Source organism: Epinephelus lanceolatus, chromosome 22 (genome assembly GCF_041903045.1).
Source record: "Epinephelus lanceolatus isolate andai-2023 chromosome 22, ASM4190304v1, whole genome shotgun sequence".
In the NCBI taxonomy this organism is placed as follows: Eukaryota; Metazoa; Chordata; class Actinopteri; order Perciformes; family Serranidae; genus Epinephelus; species Epinephelus lanceolatus.
In genome coordinates this window covers 20,949,860-20,974,753 of record NC_135755.1, presented here as the reverse complement: position 1 = coordinate 20,974,753, position 24,894 = coordinate 20,949,860, and the positions used below count along the sequence as shown (strand labels likewise).

General features: G+C 39.6%; 1 protein-coding gene across 2 annotated transcripts; it reads right to left on the bottom strand.

The window, feature by feature from the left end:
• Positions 1–3,268: 3,268 nt before the first annotated feature.
• capgb (capping protein (actin filament), gelsolin-like b) lies at positions 3,269–22,972 on the bottom strand. Of its 2 annotated transcripts, XM_033651871.2 has the most exons (11): positions 22,827–22,972; positions 20,725–20,858; positions 17,192–17,226; positions 10,303–10,496; positions 7,860–8,014; positions 6,865–7,023; positions 6,493–6,642; positions 6,195–6,278; positions 5,559–5,691; positions 3,816–3,907; positions 3,269–3,658 (listed from the first exon to the last, which is right to left on the bottom strand). In XM_033651871.2, the coding sequence occupies exons 2-11, from the start codon at positions 20,812–20,814 to the stop codon at positions 3,593–3,595; spliced, it is 1,158 nt and encodes a 385-aa protein (XP_033507762.1). In that variant the 5' UTR covers positions 20,815–20,858; positions 22,827–22,972; the 3' UTR covers positions 3,269–3,592. The 2 variants fall into 2 exon arrangements, with proteins under 2 accessions (XP_033507762.1, XP_033507763.1); XM_033651872.2 differs by lacking the exons at positions 17,192–17,226; positions 22,827–22,972 and having other exon boundaries at positions 20,725–20,842.
• Between the last annotated feature and the right edge of the window lie 1,922 nt (positions 22,973–24,894).

Here is a 24,894-nt window from a genome sequence, read left to right as displayed (position 1 = left end):
TTTATGTAACGTTTGATGCTAATAACAACTGCAGGCCTTGACATAGATAATGTTGATCCTTAAAGATAATTGTTGTTTTTTACTGCAGTCAGTCATATCTCCACTTTAGCATAAACCGCCATAAAAGGGTAAAAGGCTAAAAGCATAATAAAGGTATGATCATAATCTTATGTCATGTGTAAATGAAAATAAAAGTCATTTCTTAGGTAGTTATAAACTTTAGTCTTTTGTATTTTTTCCCCCTTTATTTCTCTCTCTTGTGATTCACAGTAATTACGCTGATATTGTGGCTAATACTTTCTATAAAAAAAAAGATATTTCAAGAAACAATCCTGGTTCAATAAAGACACCCTCTTTGACCCCCCCACACACACACACACACGCACAGAGCAGTGCATTCGAGGTATGCTTCAGACAGCATGCTCGCAGTGCAGGGAAATCACAGAAATGACTCAGTTACCCTTTTGCTTCCTGATTAGCTACTGAAAGAAATGTCTAAGCAAAGCACACACTGCATCATACTCTCAACTGACACAGTCACCCTGCTCTCTTGACCTGCAGGCCATAAATACATCACACAGGACCACATTAGTTATTATTACGTCCAGTAGCTGTTACAGCAGACATAACGTGAATGGTAAGGCTGCTGGAGTATATGAGGACGCACGTGCAGCTGCAAGGCAAGTTTGAACAAAGAGATAGTTCAGCTTTATGTAAGTCATAAAAAGGCATTAAGGCAGGATAGGAAAGAGACAAGGTGTTACAAAGAGACACGTATAATAGAATTAAAAACGATTTTTAAGATGTCAGGAGGCACAGTATTGAAAGCTATGGCCTGGCTATTATTTGCTCAAAACACTGAAATCAACAGGCCTATATTTGGGACACTGTAACTAACTGCACTCCCTGAAGAAATACTATCATATTTTTGGGAAAATGAAACAGTGATTCCAGAGAGAAGCAGACAGAGGGGTCTACAGTCTGTGTTTGAAGGATATATCCAGGATGTCAAACTGACTCAGCAGCAACAACAGGTTAAAAAGACAAAGATAGTTAGAAGCTAAAGCCGAACTATAGGCTACAGATCACAGTGTAAAAGTCAACCACCACATCACTGCTGATCGCCACACAAGACAATGAATATAAAGGGAAACTTTGCTGATATTGAACCAGCTGTGTGGCATCACAGTGTGTGTAGAGTGTTTGGCTTTGCTGATGACACAGAGCTGGTTGAATATGAGCAAAGTCTCCCTGCTTCCCTTCACTGGTTCCTGTACAGCAGGGTCGGTCTTTGATTCACTGTTATAACCATTAAAAAGCAAAAGCAGCATGTGTATACATTCAGTAGGCTATATCTTCAGTAGCTAGCTAGCTAACCCTACACTTTTCAGGGTTTGATTTTGGTTTTGGAACAGGGAAGAAACGTATATCTTTTTCCAACCTCTCCAGGTAACGAGTATCTTTAGCAATAATGAGTTTAAAAAATGATTAAAAAACCCCACTGATGTAGAAATATTCATTCACACCGAAATTACTGTCAGTTGTGTAAATATTTAGATCCTTATCCTGAATCCTTACCCTCAATATTAGGACAGAAACATGAGTCCTTCATTTATGTTATTTGTTCGGATACAATTTAAGTAATCTTTCCTTTTTTACGTGCATATTTTTTATATTTTGCTAGAAATTTTCCATTTTAGTATCACTTTCAAAATGGCTTCTCATTGTAATCCATTGCTGTCACCCACCTTTGCTCACTTATCACACACTTATTACTCACACTATCAAAAGTAAAAGTAGTGATAATGTGGTAAAATGTGTGAAAATATTGTACACAGTGTTGGGGAGTAACATGTAATGGTGTTATGCAGCTTTTACTGAGGAAAAAATATGTGATTAAATTCCAGCTACTAACCAAAATGTTGGTGAGTACGAAGTGGAAAAAAGACACCAGACTTTACACTTTCATTCTACCCTTTCTGATAGATGGCACAGTTTTAAAATAGTCTGACCCTTCAACTCTTTGTTAGAAGTTAGAGAACTGGACTAAAGATACCAGGCTGAATTCAGGTACTATTGGCTTTAGAATTTTGAACAGAAGAGGAATGTGGATGACAACCTCACTATATATGATCTTATTCTGAGGTATATCCTGCTGTAATATGTTCTAGATGATAATGAGAAAGTAATTTCTTGTTACTTTTTAATCCAGCAAATGAAATACCTGACAAATCAAAGGTTTAACACACACAGAGACATCAAAGGGATCGAAACAACAGTATAAACAGTGTGGTAAAGTTCTTTACGGTTGATGCTGCAACAATTGGAAGATTATTCATTTGGTTGATTGATAGAAGGTTAATTGGCGACTACTTTGATATTTCTAAGCAAAAAAGCCAAATATTTTTGGGTGTTATGCTTCTTGAATGTGAGACTTTGATTATTTACTTTCTCTAGCTGTAGATTTTCGGACTGATGGTCAGATAATAATCGACAAAATCAAGAAAATAATGTTCATTTGCAGCGCTGGCAAACACTGTCTCACAGTACACACCCATGAGCCAGAACATTAAAACCTCTGTTTTGGTAAAATCTTGTGCATATATATATATATATATATATATATATATATATATATATATATAGACTATAAGACTCTGCTGCTTTGCATCTTTTCGCTATGCAGGAATGCCTTATTTTGGTATATTTCTGGACAACACAGGTCAACATCAAATGTATTAAGTTACATTACTCTTATCAAGTAATTGAAATAGTTACATTACATAACATTTTACCAGGGTAACTTGTAATCTGTAACCTATTACATGTCACAACACTGACTATAGGATTATTATTACTGCTGCATTCATGCGTAAGCAGCATTAAACTGTTGTAGCTGGTGAAGGTTGAGCGAGTTTAACCACTTGATATGCTGTTGGGTAATCTAATCTACTGCCATGCATTATATTCTGTAGTCAGATATAAGATAGCACGACATATCTGGGGTACAAGTGCGTCAAGCTGTTACATAAGATCAGCATTTGATCAAATGTATGTGGTTAAATTCCAACCGCGATTACAGTGGACTGTTAAGTAATCATACTCAGTTATTATGTCCAGGTAATATTCACACTGCCATGACAACAGAGAGGGCATAGTTTAAACATGAAGGAAAATGCCGTCCTGGAAGCGTGGCCGAACGTCTCAGCAAATTTCAAAAGAAACTTTTGGAGAGGAAAAAAGAAACTCAAACCACTTCTTGTATAAGTAGCAGGCAGTTTTTTCAGATTTATTCTTCAAATGCAGGCAAATCTGTGACGCTAGAACAAATGTAAAAAAAAAAAAAACAATCCAAACTCTTTAACTTTATAGTCTTTATAATCTCAACAGAAGAAACTTGTGTGCATTTATAAAAGTGGCATCACATCTCTTAGTCTATCAAGTCCAAACAGTGTGCTGTGTCAGCGCGGTACCTTACAAATATGTACATACAAGTTGATGCATATAAAAAATGTATTTTGTAACAGACACTGTCTCAGATTTACAGCTTCTTGTCGTGTGCAGGGTTTGTCAGATGTTCCCTTGAAATGTTTCAGTTCCAGTTCTTGAAGAACTGCTTGAAGATGATGGTCTCCTTCCCCTGTGGCAGTATCTCCACCTGCAGAGCAATGCACAGACACCGTCACTGCCTACTGTGTACATAAAGACGTTACAGTGGATGTGCTGTAAATGATCCTTTAGAATCATAACAAGCTGCTGTAAAGGGTGCAGGAGCCAGAGCAGATATGATAACGTTTACGAGCTGTGAGCAGTACCTGTGTTTTCATCCTGGGGTAATTCATTTGTTCGATGAAGCCATCCGCCATCTGTAGGGCCACCTGCTTCTCATCGGGATTTGCTCTGTTACCTGACAATCAACAGCTGATGTTAGCACTGGCAGTTTAAGAGATGCAGCATATTGCTAGTGTCCACCTTTGTGATCACAGTAGTGATCAAGTAGATCCTCGATAGCTTCTCTTCCTGGTGTCCACAGGAGAAAATGACCGCAGCAATTTCAAGTACATATGTCAGTATTAAAGGTCCAGTGTGTAGGATTTTATCTACTAGCAGAAATTAAAATATTCATAACTGAGAATGAGCCGTTTATATCAATTTAAAAATAACGATACCAGTATAACAGTGCCTTTAAAGTGATGCTGATAGCAGGAGTACTTCGTTAGATCCCCAAATTTAAATGGAGTGGTGTGTAAACTGTACAACTTCAGTGATTGGTCTGGGTTTTTATTTGCTTTAATTAGAAAGTGCTTTAAAGGGACAGAGAGAGAGAGAGCCTTAAGACACTTGTTTTACAGCACTGGAGGATTACAGCGCCCAGTATACCAACACAACACCTCTCTTTATCCTCTTAACACAAATGACGCTGGCCACCGACGTTATTAGACATTTGTTAAATTTAGGTTGTGGCGTCTGGCGACCAAAGAAATTGAGCTCCACAGTTGGGAAAGTTGCGAGAGTCCACCCGGCCCCACGCACACAGTAAGAGGGCTAACTGTTAGCATCATGGGGCTTTTCATCAACGTGTTTAACGACGGAGTCAAGCTGTTTTGGTGTCATGTGGGTTGGTTGGGACCGTTTAATGGCATGGTGTGGGATGTTAGCTGCTGCTGCAGCTGTGTAGCTTGTGCTTACCAGTCGGGGATCAGACCACCGGCACAGAAAGGATCGATTGCAGGTATCGCTTGACTGGAGATGTTTTGATACTACTTGGGACCAGATTGTTTCAGTCAGTACCTAGCCCTGTGTTTCTACAGTAGCCGAGAACGGACAAACCAGACACTGGCTCTAGATAAGGCCATTTGTGTTTTCACATTGGCTACCATTGCTCTGCTGCAGGAGAAATTTCACTTCTGCAACCTGACCACTAGATGTCACTAAATCCTACACACTAGACCTTTAATAGGAGAAAAAATGATATTATATAAGTACACGCACACATGCAGCAACTGTGTGATGCTATCATGTCAATATGGACCAAAATCTCTGAGAAATCTTTCCAGCACCTTGTTGAATCTACGCCACCAAGAATTAAGGCAGTTCTGCAAACCCAGTACTAGCAAGGTGTACCCAATAGTAGTGGCCGGTGAGTGTATATATATTTATAGAGGGGGATTTTTGTTTCATTAATAAATGGACATTTATTCCCCTCTGCACCCTCCTGAACACAAACACATCTCAAATGATTTTGATTTTCATATTTTCTTCATTCAGTCAACTGTTCAGTTATAACTGTAAATTTTATTTCCCCACACTGAGGTGTAAAGGTTGTCTTAAACCTTTCTGCACACTGCCAGGTTTAAAAATGGACACTTAAAAAGAGAAATGCTTACCGAGACTCTCCTCCCTGTGAGAACTGTCGACCATTATTTTTCACAATGCTCATTAAAATTTGATCCAATTAGATACCGAATATCACCGGCATGTAACAACTATCACTTTCCCCAGTATGTGTTTCAGGCGGCACGGGTTTGCCAGTTTGGGGTCAAGTAGTATTTCCTCACCTTTCCAGACGAAGATCTTTCCGTTGGCGCCGTTGTCCAGAATGAAGCAGTCGTCACGAACCAGCAGATCCTTGGCAAATGGACTCTTCTCGGACACTTTGGTTATCGTCATGGAACCTGTCGCATCAGACACCTGTGGAGTAAAGGGACACAGTTTTATGCTTTATTTAAAGGGACAGTTGGGATTTTTTGAAGTGGGGTTGTATGAGGTACTTAATATATATACAGTGTTATTACCTACAGTAGATGGCGGTTGGTGAATTTCTAGTTTGGAGAAGCATGAAGCTAAGAATGTACTAGTGTGGACGGGGGCAGCAGCAAAATTTATTTATAACATATAACATATATCACTATCCTCAATCATATTTTAAGAAGCTACAAATTATTTTCAGCCACAAAATAGAGTATAGAATAGAAATGGAGTCTGGTTTTAAAGAGGGCATAGATAACTGCTTCTGTTCCCCGTCGTTAAGCGCTGTCTGACATTAAGGTAAAGCTGTTAAAATATTCTAAATATAGCACACACTTTAACTGATGGCGTGCCTTCCAACAACCCCAGCTGAAAAATTCCAAATCATCTGTAAATGGTAGTTTGACAGGTCAGTGCAGTTTTGAAAGCTTTGCACATGAAGTTACCTTGTAGAGGGAGGCAGAGTTGGAAGCGTCTGCTTTGGTGTCCTCTTCTGTGCTCTCTGCCAGCTCAGGCATCGTTCCCAAGACCTGCAGCAACAAGACAGGAAGCTCAGCACATCTAAAGCTCACTAACAAATTACAGACAACAGACATGAAGGTGGTTGTAATTCTTTCTAATCTAAGTCAGAGCAAGAAAGCCAATTAGTGCGTATCCTAAAATGTCAAACTGTTCCTTTAAAAAAGATTTATGTCCTCTATTAGTAAAATTCTTTTTACTTGTATAATCCAAGTGTGCATTTACCTTGAGCATCTCCTCTGGTTCTTCCCCCTCGGTGCAGTCCACAATTCGGGCTTTGCCGTGTCTGTCCGTGTCACGGATCAGAGAGGCGATCTCACGCACCTTCTGCTTCTCAAAGATGTTTGCCTTTGACCCAATCCACGACACAATGATCTGCAGGGGCAGTGAAACACCCATGAAACTGTCGCTATAATCATATTCACCTCCAGCAATTTGCAGTTTTAGATTCACAACAAACTTCATTTTGGATTGCAGCTGCATTGTGACATTGCCGGGAAGATCACTGTATCAATTTCATAACACAACAAATTTCCATGGCCTTTCCAGGTTTTCCATGAGCGTGGGAACCCTACAGTTTACAGTGTGTGCCCTCACCTCTCCAAGGTCAAGGATGAAGCAGTCTCCTTTGTTGAAGCTGCTCCAGGACAGCTCCACCTCCTTGGCACGGATGTTGCGTTTCCCTTTGATTTGGTACAACCTCTGCACCGGCCCGGGGCCCTGAGGCCTCCTGAAGCCTGACTCCACTCCGCCAACCTGTGAGAGAGTCATTTTTTTTGTTATTCTGTCAAGGTACTGTGTTTTTAGGTTTTTATTTTCTACATTATTGTCCTGCTGGGAAATCTCAGCTTCAACATCCTGGTTTGTTTTACTGAGTTTGACTTGGCGCCATGTAAACTGAGTGGCAGGAGAGGACTCTGGCAGAGAGGTCATAATTATCCATAAATGCCAAGAGATTATTCCAGTAATAAAAAGATGCTTGATAAAAGGACAGTTTGTCTAAAGGCAATTTTTACCCTCTGTTTGTCATTAATGATTAAAAACTGGAGAAAAATATTTTCAACAACTGTGCAAGTTTAAATTAAGTATGAATTTCAAATTTTAAGGCATTACTGCATGTGTAATATGATTGCTGTTCACTTAGTATGCAGGAATGAAATGTCTAATTGAGCATTTTTATTCTATCATTATGTTTTACTCTTTTAAAAATGCTATTTATGTGTCTTTTTCAATATGCATCATGTTTTTTTCTGTCTTTTCTTACTAAAGCCCTGTTGTGTCTTACAAAAACTTATATTAATAATAAAAATAAATAATAGATGAGTATTTACCTGGGTTTAAAGAAGCTTTTCATTTCATGAAATTCCTATTTTACCTATAATTAGTGCCACATGACATCATTCTCTTCAGGAAACGTTCTTGGAAAATATTAAGAAATTACAAACCCATAAAATAAAGCATTTCTGAAATTTAACTCTGCAGCTGCAGCTAAAAAAAACAGGTTTGTGGACTGTGAATTTCTCTCATATTTCAATGTCAGTCCAGTTTTTAAATCATCTGAACATCCAGAATCAGCTCTATCTCGTCCTCACCTTGTAGCTGACCCCTCTAGGGAAGAGATTCATGAATTCCGAGGACTCGTAGCCCTGGACCTGCCTGTGCTGAATGGGTTCACCGCCCAGGAAGTTATCCAGCGTGGTGGCCAGCATGGCGCACGCCACCTGCTCGTCCCCAGACGACTTCTCACCTGCAACAGAGAAGAGATTTGTAAGAGAGGAAAGAATTAAATATCGAGTTCAACAACACACACTCCTCTCAAGACAAACTTTAATATTTGAAACTTGATGTTAGAGAACAAGTCAGACTGATGAAACTGATTCATGCGTCATGCATTTGACCATTTGACCTGGCTTTTCTTTATTGAGCCCTGATTTTTGGTGAGGCATTTTGACTTATCAAGTCATGCTGCATTCTTTACATCTTAACGTTAGCGATACATCTGTGTTCTGCACAACTGATCTCTGCTGGGGTTTTTTAAATTGGTGCTGTTGAAACTTGACAAGATGAAATGTGTTTTCATGATACCAGTAAGTGTCTTTATCATGTAAATACATATAACTTGCATTGTCAGTGATGTAAGTCAGTAAGTAAATTGTTGTACTTGATCCCATTTAAGGCTCAACCATAGACCATTGTATGCGGGCCTGACTTTTATGTACGATTATTCCTAAAAGTGCTCTGGATGAAATCATAACTGAGCTACATGTCAATAAAATCATGTCTCAAAGGCCAGTTGGTGGACCTTGAATTGGGATAATTTTATCAAACAAAGTGTCAGTTAAAGATTAAAAAGTGAAGGCAAGTAGAGCTGAGGGATGGAGTGAGGTAGCGGAGAAAAAGAAAAGAAAGAAGTCATTAGGAAATGAGTCACAATATGAGGAACAAAGAGCTGCTGACAGAGGGGATGGGTCATGGAGACAAAGAAATGAGAAACAAACAGTGTGTCGGACGGCTGACACACAAAGACAACACAGGGGTCATCAATTGTAAACAAGTGGAGGGAGGGAGGGAGGGAGGGAGGGAAGGCTTCAGAGAGACGCATGCTTGAGCACAGAGAGCCCTCTCCAAGCTGTGACAATCAGCTTAGTGTTACCTAAGCACCGGATACATGCTGGAAACAACAGTCACATTTGAGTACTGTAACAGTCCTCCTGCATTTTTAACGAGCCCTCGCTCACTCAAAAACCATCCCAGTTTCCCCCGGGACTTCTTTCTCTCCCTCTCATCGTGCCTTCATCCCTCTCCATCCAGCCCACAATGATGCAGCAGGTCAGCGCCGTGTCTCATGTGTCATCACCATTAACGGGAGGGTTATTAGCTTGTCAACCGCAGCACGGGGTCAGGGTGAGGTGTGTAGTAAGCACGGGACAGTGGTTAGCGGTTGTGCTGGAGTAAAAGTAATAGTTAAAGTGTCCTTAAAGTCAGGACGACACGTTAGTGTAGACGCCTTGACTTGTGTGTCTCCTGTTTTAATGTATTGTATTAATGTATTCACACTAAATTGGAAATTTTCAGGAAATAGGTTACAGTATGTGTAGTATCATGTTGCATTGTATGTTGTAGTGCGCACACATCTTTTAACCTCTGTGATGTCCTTGGATTTAGTTTCTATCTTTCACTTTGGTTTAAAAAAAAGGGACTGAAAAAAGAAGTGAAACACAACAATTCAATCAGTCTGACAAGTTCATGTTTTGAGGAATATTTTGTCTGTTTGTTTGTTTTGTTTTTCCCTAACCAATCAACAGAGAGTGACATAACTGGCTTGACGATTTACTTTCCAGTAAACATGAAGATGCAGTAACGGTTGCAGAGACCATTTAAGATGATCCACTATTTATTTAGAGTAAGTAAGTCCACATACAACAACCTGTCGTCAGTCTTACTGGCAGCTGTTGCCATTTTCATTTCTGTTATTCTATTGCCATTTTTTGGCTGTGGTCCAGGATAATAAGGTCCCCCTTCTTGATCCAGCCTGCTCAGTGCTGATGGGCTGGCTTGCTTTTCCAACTGAGGAAACAGCTTGAGCAAAGTGACGAACGATTTCACAAAAGGATTGCACATTTTTGTGGCCACTAAACCTAAGACAAAACTATGTAATGCTCAAAGCACCAGCAAAGGGTGAAATGCACTCTTAACTGCACCGCCGACCAAAGAGCATCTCGGTGCTTCTGTGCTACTTGCGCAAATCTAAATTAGATAACATGCATGTATTTGGTGCAAAATTGTCTCTGTAAATGAGCCAAAAGATCAGGACTAACTTCAGTTCCTTGCCTGGAGTTCTGAGGAATGCCTCTGCACCTGGTTAGTCAGGCCCTGTAGCTCGCCGTCTAGTTTTCTTTTCCTCTCTGTCATTGTTCTGCCTACTGCGTTCTTGAGGCAGACCGCATACCTACATGCTACATAACCCTGTTGTCTTGTTACGTCTTTCCCCCTCATACAGATACACAATTTGTACACCTGTCGTTTTTCTCTCACCTATCCACATGTGGAGATCAGTTCCCTGTTCACCACGGTTCTCCAGCACCAGATAGGAGTCCCCGTTATAAAAGGCTCCCACCTCGGAGGGGTCCAGCGGCACCGCCTTCATCTTCTCCACCCTCCACACTCGGAGGCCCGGCTCCCGTACCTCGGGCCCAAACTGACCTGGCGCTGCCTGGAGGGGGAGCATACTGCAAGGAGAGGAGAGGAAGACAAGAATGGTAAGACAAGTGGAAGAGAGACTTCAAGAGTCACCGCTGGCTGAAAAATATGTTTTTTTGCAATTGATGGCAGTTATACTTTGAACAACTCCCCTTCCACACAAGGGGATGAGGTTGGCTGAAATGGGAAGTGTAAACACACAGAGTTGTGTCATTGTTTCCACGTGGGAATGAATGATCGGCTTAGGTCGGAGTAAGGAGAAGTAAAAGCAGAAGTCAAATCTACACGAAGGACAAATGAAGGAAGTACTAATCTTGTCACGGCAGAGGACGAGGCTCCATTTCTAGTCATGCTTACTTCTGTTTGGGTATTTTTTTTTTTTTTTTACACAGAACTTCACTGTTGATGGAAATGTTGAGTAAAATGTGTTGCAAAGACCAGAGCTCAATGCAAACTGCTCCAAACCACACAGAGGACAGAGTGGAGGGCGCGGTTAATGTGATGAGCACCATTACAACAAGACTTGACACAAAATGAGGGGTTGTGCTGCTGCTGCTTGACGACCACAGGCTACATTGCAACACAACACCAAGGCAGGCCACACCAACACAACACTTATGTCATTGCACAAAACCAGGTGTGGCTATATGCAAGCTTGATCATGTCACAGGTGAGAATGAGCCAGGTATGGATTTGGTTGAGTCACTGTAATGTCTCTATCTCTCTGTCGTATTAATAGATCATAGATTTCCTCCCCCTGTCACACAGGAAGAAGAAAAAGAACAGCGGTTTTGGATGTGCATGTACTAAATGACTCACCTAACTTAACTCTTCCTGTCTGATCTTGCATGTCTGAAAGTAGGTGAGGTTTGTAGAGATACACATCTCTGCTGTCTTTCTTTTCCTCTTTTCTCTCACTATGTCACAATATTGTGAGGTGGCAAAATGTGCCAAAACTGAGGTATGGTCTCTCTCTGGCACCTAAAGCACAAAAAAATAATGTCTAAAATAAAGACACGCTAAAGCTTCATTAATACACCTTTCTGCGAAACCACAGAAATGGAGGGAATGGAGAGATGGTATGTCTGTCAGAAAAAGAGAAAGCAATGCCCATTTAGTTTGCGCACAAGAGCAGCTGCCACCAGGAACAAACATCATAACCATGCTATCCCTGAGTGATAACACCTCCGAGTGTAACTGCGACCTTCCTGAAGGGAGGATTTATTGCATTAGAGTGCACGAGTTTCAGCTAGGTGTCCCTAATAACTAACTAACTAACTAATGAGTATTTAAATTATTGAGTCATCCCAAGATTGTATTTTTGATTCAAATGATTAATTGTGTAGTTCATAAAATGTAAGAAAATCTTTAAAAAAAAATGTTACATCACAAATTCCCAGAAGGTGACAATTTAAAATTCCTTGTTTTTTTTCTCTGATCAGCAACAAAAAGAATATTTAATTTACAATGACAAAACAGATATAGTTAGCAAATGCACATATTTACAAAGATGGAACGAGTGATTGACATTTTTGCTTGGTTAAATGATGAAAGAATAATCCAACTCAAGGACCACTTACTAGCTTTTTTCCCTGCGGCTTTCATCTTTCATCTCATGGTCTTCCTCAGCAGATAGAGATAGCTTAGGTTATCATGTGACCCAAGATACACAATGATCTGTAGTACGCCTAGTTGTTAGATAACAGGTTGCATGATGAACTGAGCTACAGTATATCCACTGAGGAAGACCTTGAGATGCAGCTGAAAGCTCCATAAAAAGAGGGTAAGCCGACCTTTAACAGAGTACTGTTGCTAAAATCAAGAATTTATTTCCACATTTAAAAAAAAAAAAACAAAAAAAAAAAAACCTTGATTCAAGATTTACTTACTCGCTTTTTTATTAGGGCTTTCAACTTTCAAACATGGTCTTCCTCAGCAGATAGAGATAGCTAAGTTCATCATGTTACCTAAGTAACATGACAACTGGAGTTTGCTGAGTTGTTCAGTAATTTACACTACGTGATTAACTAGGCTATCCTTATTCGCTGAGGAAAACCATGAAATGTAGCTGAAATCACCAGCAAATCTGAGTAAGTAGCCCTTGAGGTAAGATCTTTTTTTTATCGTTTTAATGTTATGAATTAACTATTTCTTCATTTTCAGCGTGACTGACAAATCAAATGACATAGCTACTCTCAACCAGTGGGCCTCAGAACGCCACCTAGTGGGCTGTGGAGGAACTGCCAAATGGTTAGATTAAATTAAAAGTTTTGGGAATTTGCAAAACTAGTTATTTCTATAAAATGTGCACAGGAATTTACATAAAAATATCAAATTAGAATGTGTAATTTAAATTAACAGTCATGTTTGAGTATCACCACACCAGTCAAGACACATCATCAGATAGAGGCTAATATGTTTGCCACTGTTAGCTAGCTAACGTTCCTTCGGATGCTGTAACACTAGATATTGTTTTTGAAAATGACACTTCATCGGTTATATAAAATTCAGTATTTAATTCTAAGATATCTGTACAATATAGTGTTGTTTATTTACAGTTTTATGCTTCCACAATCAAAAGACTTCTCTTGGATGATAAGACACAAACATGTGAACCCTTATCAAACCCAAACTGCAGTAACGTTAAATATCTTCTAGGTTTAGTCTTGATAAGAGAAGCCTCTGGCATTAAACTTCCAAATAAATATGACAGTATCAAGATAAACATCTGCATATACGGGTGGGGCATTTACTGCCCTTTATTGTCATTATGTCAGCACAACAAAATTACAAAACTATTAAGAACAGCAGTTTAAGTTTCAGTTTGGCTGCTAGACGGGCAGCAACTATAACTGATAAAGGAGGACTGGTAAACAAATAATTATAATGATTATAGTGATTAGAGTCAGCTGAATACATTGATCATACACTTAAGACACTGCTGCCGACTCTTCTGTGCGATCTGTTAAACAGTATAGCAGAAATAGTTTAAACTATTAGTGCTAATTTTCAGCTTTGTGGTCAACCAAACAGGATGTCAGCAGCAGCTACACCCCTTTCTGTTTTGGGGGGGTTTTCAGTACGGAAGACGGTGTTGTGTCTCTTATCTTCTGTTATCTGAAATCAGATAATATTTCTACAACTCGTGTTTATCGACCAAAACAAGGCAAGGGAGGGTGACAATGCAGCGGAGTGGATATTTGAACACATAAAACGGTAGAAGAGTAGAGGAGGTAAGGGAGTGAGGAAAGAGAGAAAGGGCCTGAGGCAGCACATGCAGGGCCACTGAGTTAAGGTTACAATGCTTGGACGGCCGCTCCAAGAGTAAGTAAGGAGGCAGAGAAAAAGGCCCGATCCACTTAACTGTATGATCTCCTCTGGTGCCTCCGGCATGCTGTCTGACTCCGGCTCCATTCTGTGTGTCCACTGGAGTGTGTGTGACCCGGTGTATGTGTGTGTGGTTGTAAGGGACCGAGAGGTCTGGCGAGGAGGAGTGTTTGCGCTCACCTGGCCTGGTTAGCTTATATGCGGGAGGTAACTGGAGCCGGTGTGATGAAAGCCTACCTGTGGCCTGTGGATAGGACGCAGCGTGGGGGGGGGGGGGGGGGGGGGGGAGTAGAGTCGGGTTCCTGGTTCCTGGCTAAAGCTAAACACCAAGTGGATAATTACTGGGAGAGCAAACTGCTGGCTCCTCCATCTTTCCACTCTTCCCTTCTCCTCTGACTCCAGCTCTTCCTCCCTCCTCCTTTACCCTGTCACTGTATACCCCCCTTCTCGTTCAACTAAAACAGCAACACATATGAGTGGGTGTAAAGCTCACTGTTTCTTTCCCAAACAGGAGTGTTGCTAGGAATTAAAACCACCCCAAACACGCGCAGCAGGTGACTCTGACCACCTCTTCCCCTTTTCTTTTATCCCCACACCACCATCACTCTCAGTAGAGCTGAGAAGACGGAAGAACGATTTCAGGCACCCTGATTCAAGAGGTTAAAGTCCTGTTCCTTTTCTGACTCATAGAGCAATTCTACAGCGTGGTTATTCAACAAAAAGTCAAAAAGGTACAGGCCAGTGTAAGTCAGGTGAAAGGTTGAAGGGGAACCACGCCCGTTTTCAAAATTCATACATGTTTTTCCTATGGTCTGAGACAGTCCAAAAACATTAGTACACCTGAACAACTCTCACCCAAATCAAAAAACTAAATCCTAAAACTCAAATGTGTGATGTCATAGGGTATAAAGTCTAGAGCTGCTCCATTGACAATGAACTGGCAAATATGTTATAGACGACAGGGAGAACACCCAGGGGAATGTTCTGAGTATATGGGAACATTTTCTGTTTTTAGAAGTGACAACACTACAATTGAGTCAAGCTCATTTGGGTTTAAGAAAAGAAACAAACATGGCGTGTGTCCACAAAATCAGCCTCCCATTCATTTGTCACTGGAGCAGCTCCAGACCTAGTGCTTGATGCCATCACAAGTTTGAGACTCTGGTTTCTGGCTTTGAGAGAGAGTAACGCATGTTCACAAATGTTTATTGAACTTAGTGTTCACAAATGTTTATTGAACTTAGTGTTCCCCTTTAACTACAAGTTGGCTAGCATTGGTGTTTGACGGGGTTTTCTCATTGACAACATTTCAAAAACTTTTCCATGACTTTTCAAGGTCCAATAAAAAAAATTCCCTTACTGCATTTGCCAAGGATTTTTTCAAACATATCAGTTTCAAACCCTCTTCAGACATAATGTCAGCTAGCTGGCATACATGAAGAGAGAAAGGAAACACTGGGAGAAAATTAGTAAAACATACCGGGTGCTCAACAAAACACTGTCCCATGTCGACGCATTTTAGAGCTACGTTAGCTGACAGATACAGAAAAAATGATTTGCCATGTATGTATACGAGTAAGGTTATCCACGAAAGATTACTGCAAACTTTCAATCCACACAACAAAATTCGGTGACTTTTTCAAAACTTTCAATGATTGTCACTAATTCCATCATTTTTCCAGGCCTGGAAAATTTGATTGTGAAATTCCATGACTTTTGCAGGTTTTCTATAACCGTAGGAAACATCGTAAAGATTCAGCTATACATGTTTGAGCTTCAGTTAGACCCGGAGTCTGTTGCGCACCAAAATCGGCGACTATCTGACATATCAAAATGCTAAGTGTAGTTAGCATCTTTTATCTTTTTGTTGTTTGTTAGCTTGTAGGCTAACTGACAGTGACTGACACAGCGTTCCTGGTTATGGAACATATACTAAATTTTGCTACTACGCTACAGTGGGTTCACACCGCTCTGGTTTACAGCCAAAAACTGCACCCTCTATCATGTTCGCTACGCTAATGCTAACTCTCACACTGCTCTGGAGGTTTCAGGTTTCTTTGCTGGCATTTGCATAGTATACAGCTTTTCATATTAGTGATGTGCCTAATATAGCTGGCAATCGATTAGTCAATGTAAAACCACTCACATCTCAAAGATTTTAGAGTAAACACATGAAAAATCTACACAACTGACCCTTTAATTTTTTTAAGCTATAGGCCCACCCTCGCATCAGTGCTCCTAGTAGTTATCAGTAGTGTTAAAATGATTTGCACATCGTCAATATATCCATTAAAATGTGAGGTCTGCTTTTTTCACAGTTGTTATTCATTAGCCGGAGGCATTAAGCATTTGATCTTTAAAAAGCACTGATTTAAAATAACAATCTCATTAATCTCTGTAATCCAATCTAATCATTCACATCCAGGGAAACAATGGAAGAAAATTAAATGAGGAGTAGTAAAAAAAAAAAAAAGGCAGCCTGTGATGTTAAAGATAAAAGTTTGGTCTTTTGGACTCGGCTACTGATGTGCCCTGAGGCATCTGGTTATGTGGAGGAGACATGGAGATCAGAGAGGTTTAGATGGAGACAGAAGGTCACAGATAGGCTACAGGGGTCACTGACTCAATTAGTCATTCATGCGTTGATAACCAAACAGAAATATGAGAGCAGACAATATACGGGCAGACAGGGAAGCAGGTGTGGAGAGATCTGAGAGCAATCTGACAATTGACACTGAGTGTATACAGTGTGTGTGTACATTTGTGTGTGTGTTTGAGTGGCTGGGTGCACTGTATGTTTATGAGATTAGATGGCTGAAATCAAGACAGGCTGATGCAGACAGGGAGAAACTGAGAGGACAGGAGAACAAAGAGGAATGAGACAGTTTACTATGAATGTCAAAACACACTTTTACAGCTGTAGGAAAATGTGTTTTCAACCTATTTTGAATACCAAGCTTCAGTTTCTCAGCTAAGCCACAAGATCTGATCTGCTTTGATACCCCACCCTAACTTTGAGGAAGTTGCTGCAAATAAGACCAGGAAGATGTGAAGGAAGTGAGACAGGGACAGACTGAGAGAGGGAAATTAAAGGAGTGGTTTTATCCGCTAGTTACAGAAAGGTGAAGCAGAGAGAATAAGTGTTTGAATGGAAAGATGCATGTCAGAGAAACTTGGGTCTCGGTGAAGTTAAACCAAAGGTACATTGTCCTGTTGCGAGATTCCTCTGCTGATTTCAGGAGAAGGAATGTGATGAGCAAACAGGGAAAAGACGTGCATGGAAGGAAAAACAGAAAAAAAGCTTCAGTGTAAAAGACTGAGAGAGGAAAATACGTAAAGACAAAGAACTGAAGTGTAGAGGTTTATACAGCAAAAATAAAGTTCATGCGAAACTTACCTTGAAGAGTGGGTTAGCAGTGGCACACAACACGTCTGGGTAGAGAGTGGAGAGGAAGGTAGTCATGCAAGGACAAGCACGTCCCTTAACACACAAATTCTTTCTGTGTCTCTCACACACACAGGCACACACATTTCCTGCCTGGGTCTCTGGCAGTCTAAGCCCAGCCCTCTGACTCTTAAAGTGCGGAAACTTGATTGAATCAGGTCTTAAAGTGAAGGGGGAGAATTCACTTTCTTTCTTTCTTAAAAAAGGTTGCAGTTACAGTTTATACTCATGTCTAGACACAGTAGACAATTCTTCAAACGTGGATGTTGGATGAAGCTACAAATTCTAAAACGTGAATGCTTCACACACATCTTCACCTTGGCAGCAAAGATGATCTACACAATCAACACAGTTTCAAGGTGGACACCCAAAATTAGTGTCACCAATTCAATATGCGACCAATTGTCTCTCCTTCTGTTCCTGAGATATGATGCTGAGTAGTGGCCACAAAAGTGTGTTTGCAGAACATGATGATGTCACAGTGAAGTTGACCTTTGAGCTTCTGGATGTAAAATGTCATCACATCATTATTTTAACCTATTAGACATCTGTGTGAAATTCTGTCAAAATTAGTGTATGAATTCTTGAGCTATATTATGTAGTCATTCAAGTTGCTGGTTATTTACAGTAGTGAGAGAGAAGCAACACCTGTTAACTGAATTAAAGCTATATATGCCTAAATGGATTTAATTTTCCCAAAGAAGCAAATTTATTTGTTTTTCTGTCAGTGTAAAAAACCCCCCCGCTCACATCACTATGAAGACTGCCAGACTTGATTTTCTTTATGTGTTTGCTGTAATTATGTAAAAAAAAATTTACAATCAAGTCTTCATTTCTTTAAAATATTATAAACAAAATCACACCATGGCAATGACTTTAAATGCAGGAAAAATATACTTGAAACTTAACTGTTTAAGGTACGTTGATTTTAAATATAGAAATACTAAAATTACCATAAAAAAATGATATGAAAATGAAGTATTCTCTTTCTGTAAATTGTAACAATCCAAACTGGAGGTAATGAATTGAACAAATTGCTGTCTGGTTACAACTGGTAACATGTTTTTTTCTGTTGAAAAGTAGGAGTAAATAAAGGTGTCCGATGTGTCTCCTGTTTTAAATGAACTTTTGAAAGGTAGTTACTTACTGGAGCTCAGTTTCCTCAACTGGCAGATGAGGGGGGAGGATGAAATCTAAGTTATAAATGCATTGTGTTGCGTATGTAATCGGCACAAGTGCTTTCAGTTTTTATTATTATATAGTTTAAAACTGTATAGTTTCCTAAAATGATTTTCGCCTACCACCAAAATCTAACAAGGTCATCAATGGGTCCAAGTAAACATTTGTGCCAAGTTTGAGAAAATTCCCTGAAGGCCATCTTGAGATCACGCTCATGAGAATGAGATGTAACCAAGGTTACAGCAACATTGACCTTTAACACCAAATTCTAATTAGTTCATCCTGGAGTCCAAGTAGCTGTTTGTGCCAAATTTGAAGAAATATACTCAAGACCCTTTTGAGATGTAGTGTTCACAAGAATAAGATGAACCAGGTCAGTGGCCTTGACCTTTTCCCTTTGACCACCAAAATCTATTCAGGGCATCACTGAGTCCAAGTGGATGTTTGTGCCAAATTAGAAGAAATTCTCGTTAGGCGTTTTTGAGATATGTCCCTCACGAGAATGGGATGGATGGACAGACAACCCAAAAACACAAAGCCTCCAGCCACGACTATTGCTTTCACAGAGGCATAAAAATGTCCATTCATGAAATCCCTCCCTCAGCTTTCTAACACCACTAACTTGCACACTACTGCCCTGAATTTGTCTTTAATCTTCTTGTTTATAATGTTAAAAATATCCCTTTTAAAAATACAAACTCTTCTTCTAATGCTGAATCAAAAAGGCTGGACTTCACTGCACATGCAGACTCGCAGACTTTGTGAGTGCTGTCCAAACCCACAATTCAACCAATCCACAAGGGGCCTCAAGTGGACTTCCTGCAGACTTCCAGAGTCCACTTAGGGTGGAGACTTCACTGATTTAATTACCAACAATTCACTGCAGTTCAGACGTAATGTTGAGGTTTTTTCCAGTTGTTGGCTAAAAAAACAAATCGAACATATTATGACTGTGAAAAATAATCACTGTATTAAAACGTTACTTGGATCATATAGGCCAGAAATAATATTCAACCACATTATGGTACAGAAATATGTATAAGTATGGGTTATAGAGGTAATTAAAATGCATTTTATTATTGCAGCCTACCCCATAAAAGCTGTACAGTGTGATACCAAATATACAGACTAAGGTAACTGGCCCAAAAAAAATAAATAAATAAAAGGTCTTAAGTATTAAGGTGTTAAGTAATACCAATTTATTTAGTCACACTTGGATCCTTATTTACAAACATTTAGGTATTTGTATAGAAATGTCTAAATATAATTTGGTTCATTCACACATGGGATTTTTATCTTGTTATCTGCCGGGACAGATGAGCTAACACTATTCATCAATTTGGGTGTGGAATATGGGAGCAGTGATCATCATGTATGATTGAGGCCTATATATCAGGGGCTTGGAGTCTTGCACTCCCACAGACTTTACGTGATGACAGTCACAATACAAAGGACTGAAGTCTGTGAGGGCTCAGTCCGCAAGTCCATAGGGTGGACGTTTGTATCAGCATGACAACTGCCCTCTTATTAATGACTCAGCATCATGGCCTCCACAGTAGGTAAATATCTCCACAGCAACCAATCCAAACACAGGTAGTAGTCATTCACGGGTTCCCCCAGTCAGACACACCCAGATGTGTAGGAAGCACAGGGCAGCTTCAGATCATTACGTGACAAGTCAGACTGAAACCTGTGATTCATCAGTTCCACAGGTGAAGATTACGACTCTGAAGGATCCACTCACAGAGGAGGAAAGATCACTGTTTGACTGAAGTCCAATGTACCACTGAATCAACTGGAGTAAACTGTATAATCTATGTAAATTAAACTAAAATTTAATTAGGTGGAGTTAAAATTTAAACAAGAAAATCCAGAAAGTTTTACAGCAAACAGAAAAATAAATTATTGTTTGCACAACACAATGACTCAGGGCATAATAATAAGGTAAATAATTGTAGGTAAACAGTCTTCTTAAAAGTTTTAAGGAGCAGACAGACCATGTTATGTAATATCAAAACGGTAATTACAGTGGAAGCTTTATTTGACTCTTGACCCTTAGGTCAAAACTTATTAGACGTCCAAACATTTCTAATCATAGTGCATATGGCAGGTAGGATTTTGTGAATGTACACAAAAAATTAAGCACATCTATAATGTAATTGATGGTACAGCTATGGGTGACGGGGTTAAAATTAAATATCATATAGCTTGAATGAGGAGCTGGAACAAGCATTAAACAGTGTGTGAAATAAAATTTGTTTCCCAACAGAATGTATTGATTAGATTTGTCAGTTGAGCAGCCTTACCTGTTTTGTTAGGATCTGAGAGGCCTTTTCTGAGAGAGCAAACACATGCCCGCTGAGGTCCAAACTTTTCTGTCTGTGGCAGACTCCCATCAGAGAGCCCTTACTCCATCTGGTGGCCAGAGAGGGTTTGGTACCTGCAGGTAAGGACAGACGGCACAAACAACGGAGATGGAGCTCAAACAATTTAACTAGCGAAACATCCCTGCAGCCTGCGCACAGTTTGCTCATAAGCTAAATCTAACTGTGATATTTAAGGCCTTTTATATTTAAGTATACTAAAGTTCCAGCTGAGCACAGTGGGTATGATTTTGTTTTTAAATCCTTGTAGCCTCACAAAACACAGCTGACTGTAATGTAACTTCATTTATATATTTATTCTGACAAAAGCAGGATGAAAAAGGTAAACAATCGAATGATGCAAATACACATTAAATGCATAAATGATTACACAAAATAATAATAATGATATAAAAACAGGAGTACATATACACAAATATAAACATATTCCATCAGAGGTTAATAGAAAAAAAGTCTCATAAATGTTCAAAAAGCTTATTTTTTGATTGTTGTTTAAAAACTGAGTGATTTAGATTGGGGATTCAGTTCTAGCAGACAAGGAAAAAAACTGTGAGTAAAACATTTTGCTTACGGCTTATGACTTTAATCTGCTATTGAAGAGCGCCATCTTCTGGATTATCAAAGTAACAATAAATATCTTTATATTCAACAGACTCGACAGATAAAGCAGCTTTCAAACAGTAAAACTTCAGATGTGTCCAATTTTTTGGGGATAAATCAGAATCAGAAAATAGGTGATACATTTTTTCTACATTATGTTTACAAAACAAGAAATATTAAGCTAATACCTGTAAACTTAGCAATTAGACAATTAGTAGGGTATATATTATGCAAAATTTAAAATGTACATCCATAGCCTTTTTGAAATTCAACATTTATAAGTTAAAAGCCAGCGAGTTGCACAAAACACCTTAAGTTAAGACTGTCCTTAAAGTCCTAGTTAAGGTTTACTCAAAATAAAAATCACCCTTAAGTCCTCTCCTCCTGAGTATTCATTGTTTTCTCCCTGTCTTTGTCGTATACTTAAGGAATCCCTAGACTGTTGCACAAAAGACCTTAGCAACCAAAGCAAGGTAAAAAAAACCCCTTAAAGTACCTCTGACTCTATGTTAACTGCAACATGACAGAGTTAATGATAATAAATGACAAAAACTAACATACCCCGAGAAGAGTGTTCTGCGACCAGGAGGACCCGATGGATACACTTTTGATTTTAAAATATAGAATTTGACTTAATTCATTTTTGTTGCAATTTCTTCCTAAAATTGTTTGCCATCTGGTGTTTGGGGATCAAATTTACTTTGTAGTTTGTGCTTTCCATGATTGTATTCCTCCAGAAGTTTGATCCTTTCCTCCTCTGACCAATACGGCTTTCTTGTCTTTTCTTCTTCTGCCATTTTTTCACTAACTATAAACCAACTCTGTGAGACGATAACAGGCATCACAAGCGTGTGTCCAAGCAAACAATCTCCATGGAAACTTGTACCACTGTAAAATCTCTTTCAACGCAGTAAATGAGGTAAAGTTTTCCCTAACTAAGGAAACCTTTTAAGGGATTCTGTTCAACTGTGTAAATCCCTCAGCTAAGGAGAAATTAAGCCTTATTTGACATACTTAAGGAGAAAACTTTTGTGTCTCAGGTCCTTCTATAGTTTATGTTTTAAATTTATGTAAATGTATTTCTTGTCATGTTCCCTACCTGCTAATCTTTTACTTTCACCATGGCCTTTTACGGTTCATTGTAGCCCCTTAAACTGTTGCAAATAAATACTTGTTTAGTAGTGTGAAAAGTACAGTTAATATAAATTTGACCATGTACATCTGTAAGCACAGCTTTGACCATTTTAAAGTATTTTAAATAGCCTATTATATGTACTCAATGAGATTACAGCCGTGGTCAGAGTAACAAGAGAAACCCTTGGGCTAACGGCTGTTTAGTTTGAGCTAGCTTTGGTTTAGCTGCCAATTAGCAAATTACAGCTGGAAATGTTCCCAAAATACATCTTAAACTTTCAAAACTTTACCTGTGTATTCAACTCCCAGAATGAGAGGACCTCCAAATGAAGTTATCTCTCAGAAATGAGCAACTCAACAGACAAACCAGCCTCCTGTGACCCAAATACAACAGTTTATCAAGTTCTTGTTTGTTAACTGGCCTGATTGATAAATTGACTTCCTGTAAGCGGTCCGGTGACGTCACAGCGCCCCCAAGAGGAAAGAGCGCGTTAGGTTTCTGCAGAAACTGCAGGTCACGTGATTTACAGGCAGAGCTCAGGTGTTTTCTATCAGGGCTTATCAGGTGATTCTCAATAACTAAATACTGCATGTTAGTCCCTGTAGTTAATCATTAAAGTAACTCTTTGATACCACACTGTAAAAATACTCTGCTACAAGTCAAAGTAAAGTAGCCTCAATTTATACTTAAATGAGGAACTATGGCCAAATAGTTTCAAAATGTATTTAGTGATCATATTTTGTATTATTAATCTGAATCTGGAAAGTAACTTAAGCAGTCAAATAAATGTAGGGGAGTAAAAATACAAGATTTGCTTCTGAATTGTCCTAGATAAGAAGTACAAAGCTGCATTAAATAGAAATCCTCATGTAAAGTAAATGTACCTCAAATGTGCACTTAAGACAATACTTGATTAACTGTACTAAGTTACTTTCCACCATTGAATGTAAACCTATTTCTTCATTCCTTCCTTCTTTCTGTCCTTCCTTCCTCCTCCTTTCCTTCCATCCTTCCTTCCTTCCTTCCTACCTTCCTTCCTTCCTTCCTTCCTTCAGTCCCTCCGCCCTCCATCCTTCTTTCTTTCCTTCCATCCTTCTCCCCTCCTTCCCTCCTTGCTTCTTTCCTCCCTCCTTACTTCCTCCTTCTTTTCTTCCTTCTTTCCCTCCCTCCTTTCTTCCTTCTTTCCTTCCATCCTTCCTTCCCTTCTTTCCTCCCTCCCTCCTTCCTTCCTTCCTTCCTCCCTCACTCCCTCATTCTTTCCTTCTTTCCCTCATTCCTGTCTCCCGCCCTCTTTCCTTCCTTCCGTCTCTCCTTCCATCCTCCCTCCCTCCCCCCTTCCTTCCTTCCCTCTGTCCCTCCTCCTACCCTCCTTCCTTCCCTCTGTCCCTCCTCCCACCCTCCTTCTTTCCTTCATTCCTTCCATCCCTCCTTCTTCCTTCTTTCCCTTGTTACTTCTTTCCTCCTCCCTCCCTTCCTCCCCTCCTTGCTTCTTTCCTTCTTTCTTTCCCTCATTCCTTCCTCCCTCCCTCCTTCTTTCCATCCTTCCATCCTTCCTTCCTTCCTTCCTTCCTTCCTCCCTTCCTTCCTTCCTTCCTTGTCCACTTAGGAACAACTGGCCTTCACAGAGTGAGAGCTAATGTCCTCGAGAGTGGCCAAAAATTAATTGCTGGGTCTCAGGAGGTTAAATAATAATGCATCTTGTTTTTGAGACATGTTTTTATGTTAAATCTTACATCTGTGTTCTAGTTTTTCAAGTGTAAGTGGAGTCTGCAAACATTTCTCTTCAACTCCTAAAAGTGTTTTTGTTTTTCTCTTCAGATGGCGCCATGTCGCCTTCAAAATGAGTTAAGTTACAGTGGCATAAAATCTTATTACTCAGTATAAGTGTCTTAAACTTATCCTGAAGTACAGTAACTTCTTTGCCCCAGTTAAAAAAACCTGGAGCATACTGGTGTTTGTCTACATATATCTACTATAAGCACCATTTCCTTTACCCAAAACGCTTTAAAATGAGCATTTGTTGTTGCACAAAATCATCATAAACACAGGCTATTCAGTGTGCTCACATTACAGCTGTAGTTGTGACACATGAAAAAGACAGACATATAGTAAAACTTTTATTCATTTTTTCAAGTCAAAAAACAAAAAGAACAAAGATACAGAGAATGAGATAATGAATTGTTTTCTATACAGTGGCAATTTCAAGTTAAATCTTCCTTTGCCCAGACACGTGAAGTCTTTCCTCAGTTTGAAACCCTGTCTTGCCCTCGGACGCACGTCAACCGCACACTCATACACACATTCATACAACCTGGGAGTCCTGATGTCCTGAATTGACCAGACAGCACACAGTTAAG

Coding starts and splice junctions, on each gene's coding strand:
- capgb (XM_033651871.2), bottom strand. CDS start 20,814: ATGGGAGTCTGCCACAGACAGAAAAGTTTGGACCTCAGCGGGCATGTG. Junction 17,227..20,724: donor CTCAGATCCTAACAAAACAG/GTAAGGCTGCTC, acceptor CTCTCTACCCAG/ACGTGTTGTGTGCCACTGCT. Junction 6,643..6,864: donor TCATCCTTGACCTTGGAGAG/GTGAGGGCACAC, acceptor CTGCCCCTGCAG/ATCATTGTGTCGTGGATTGG.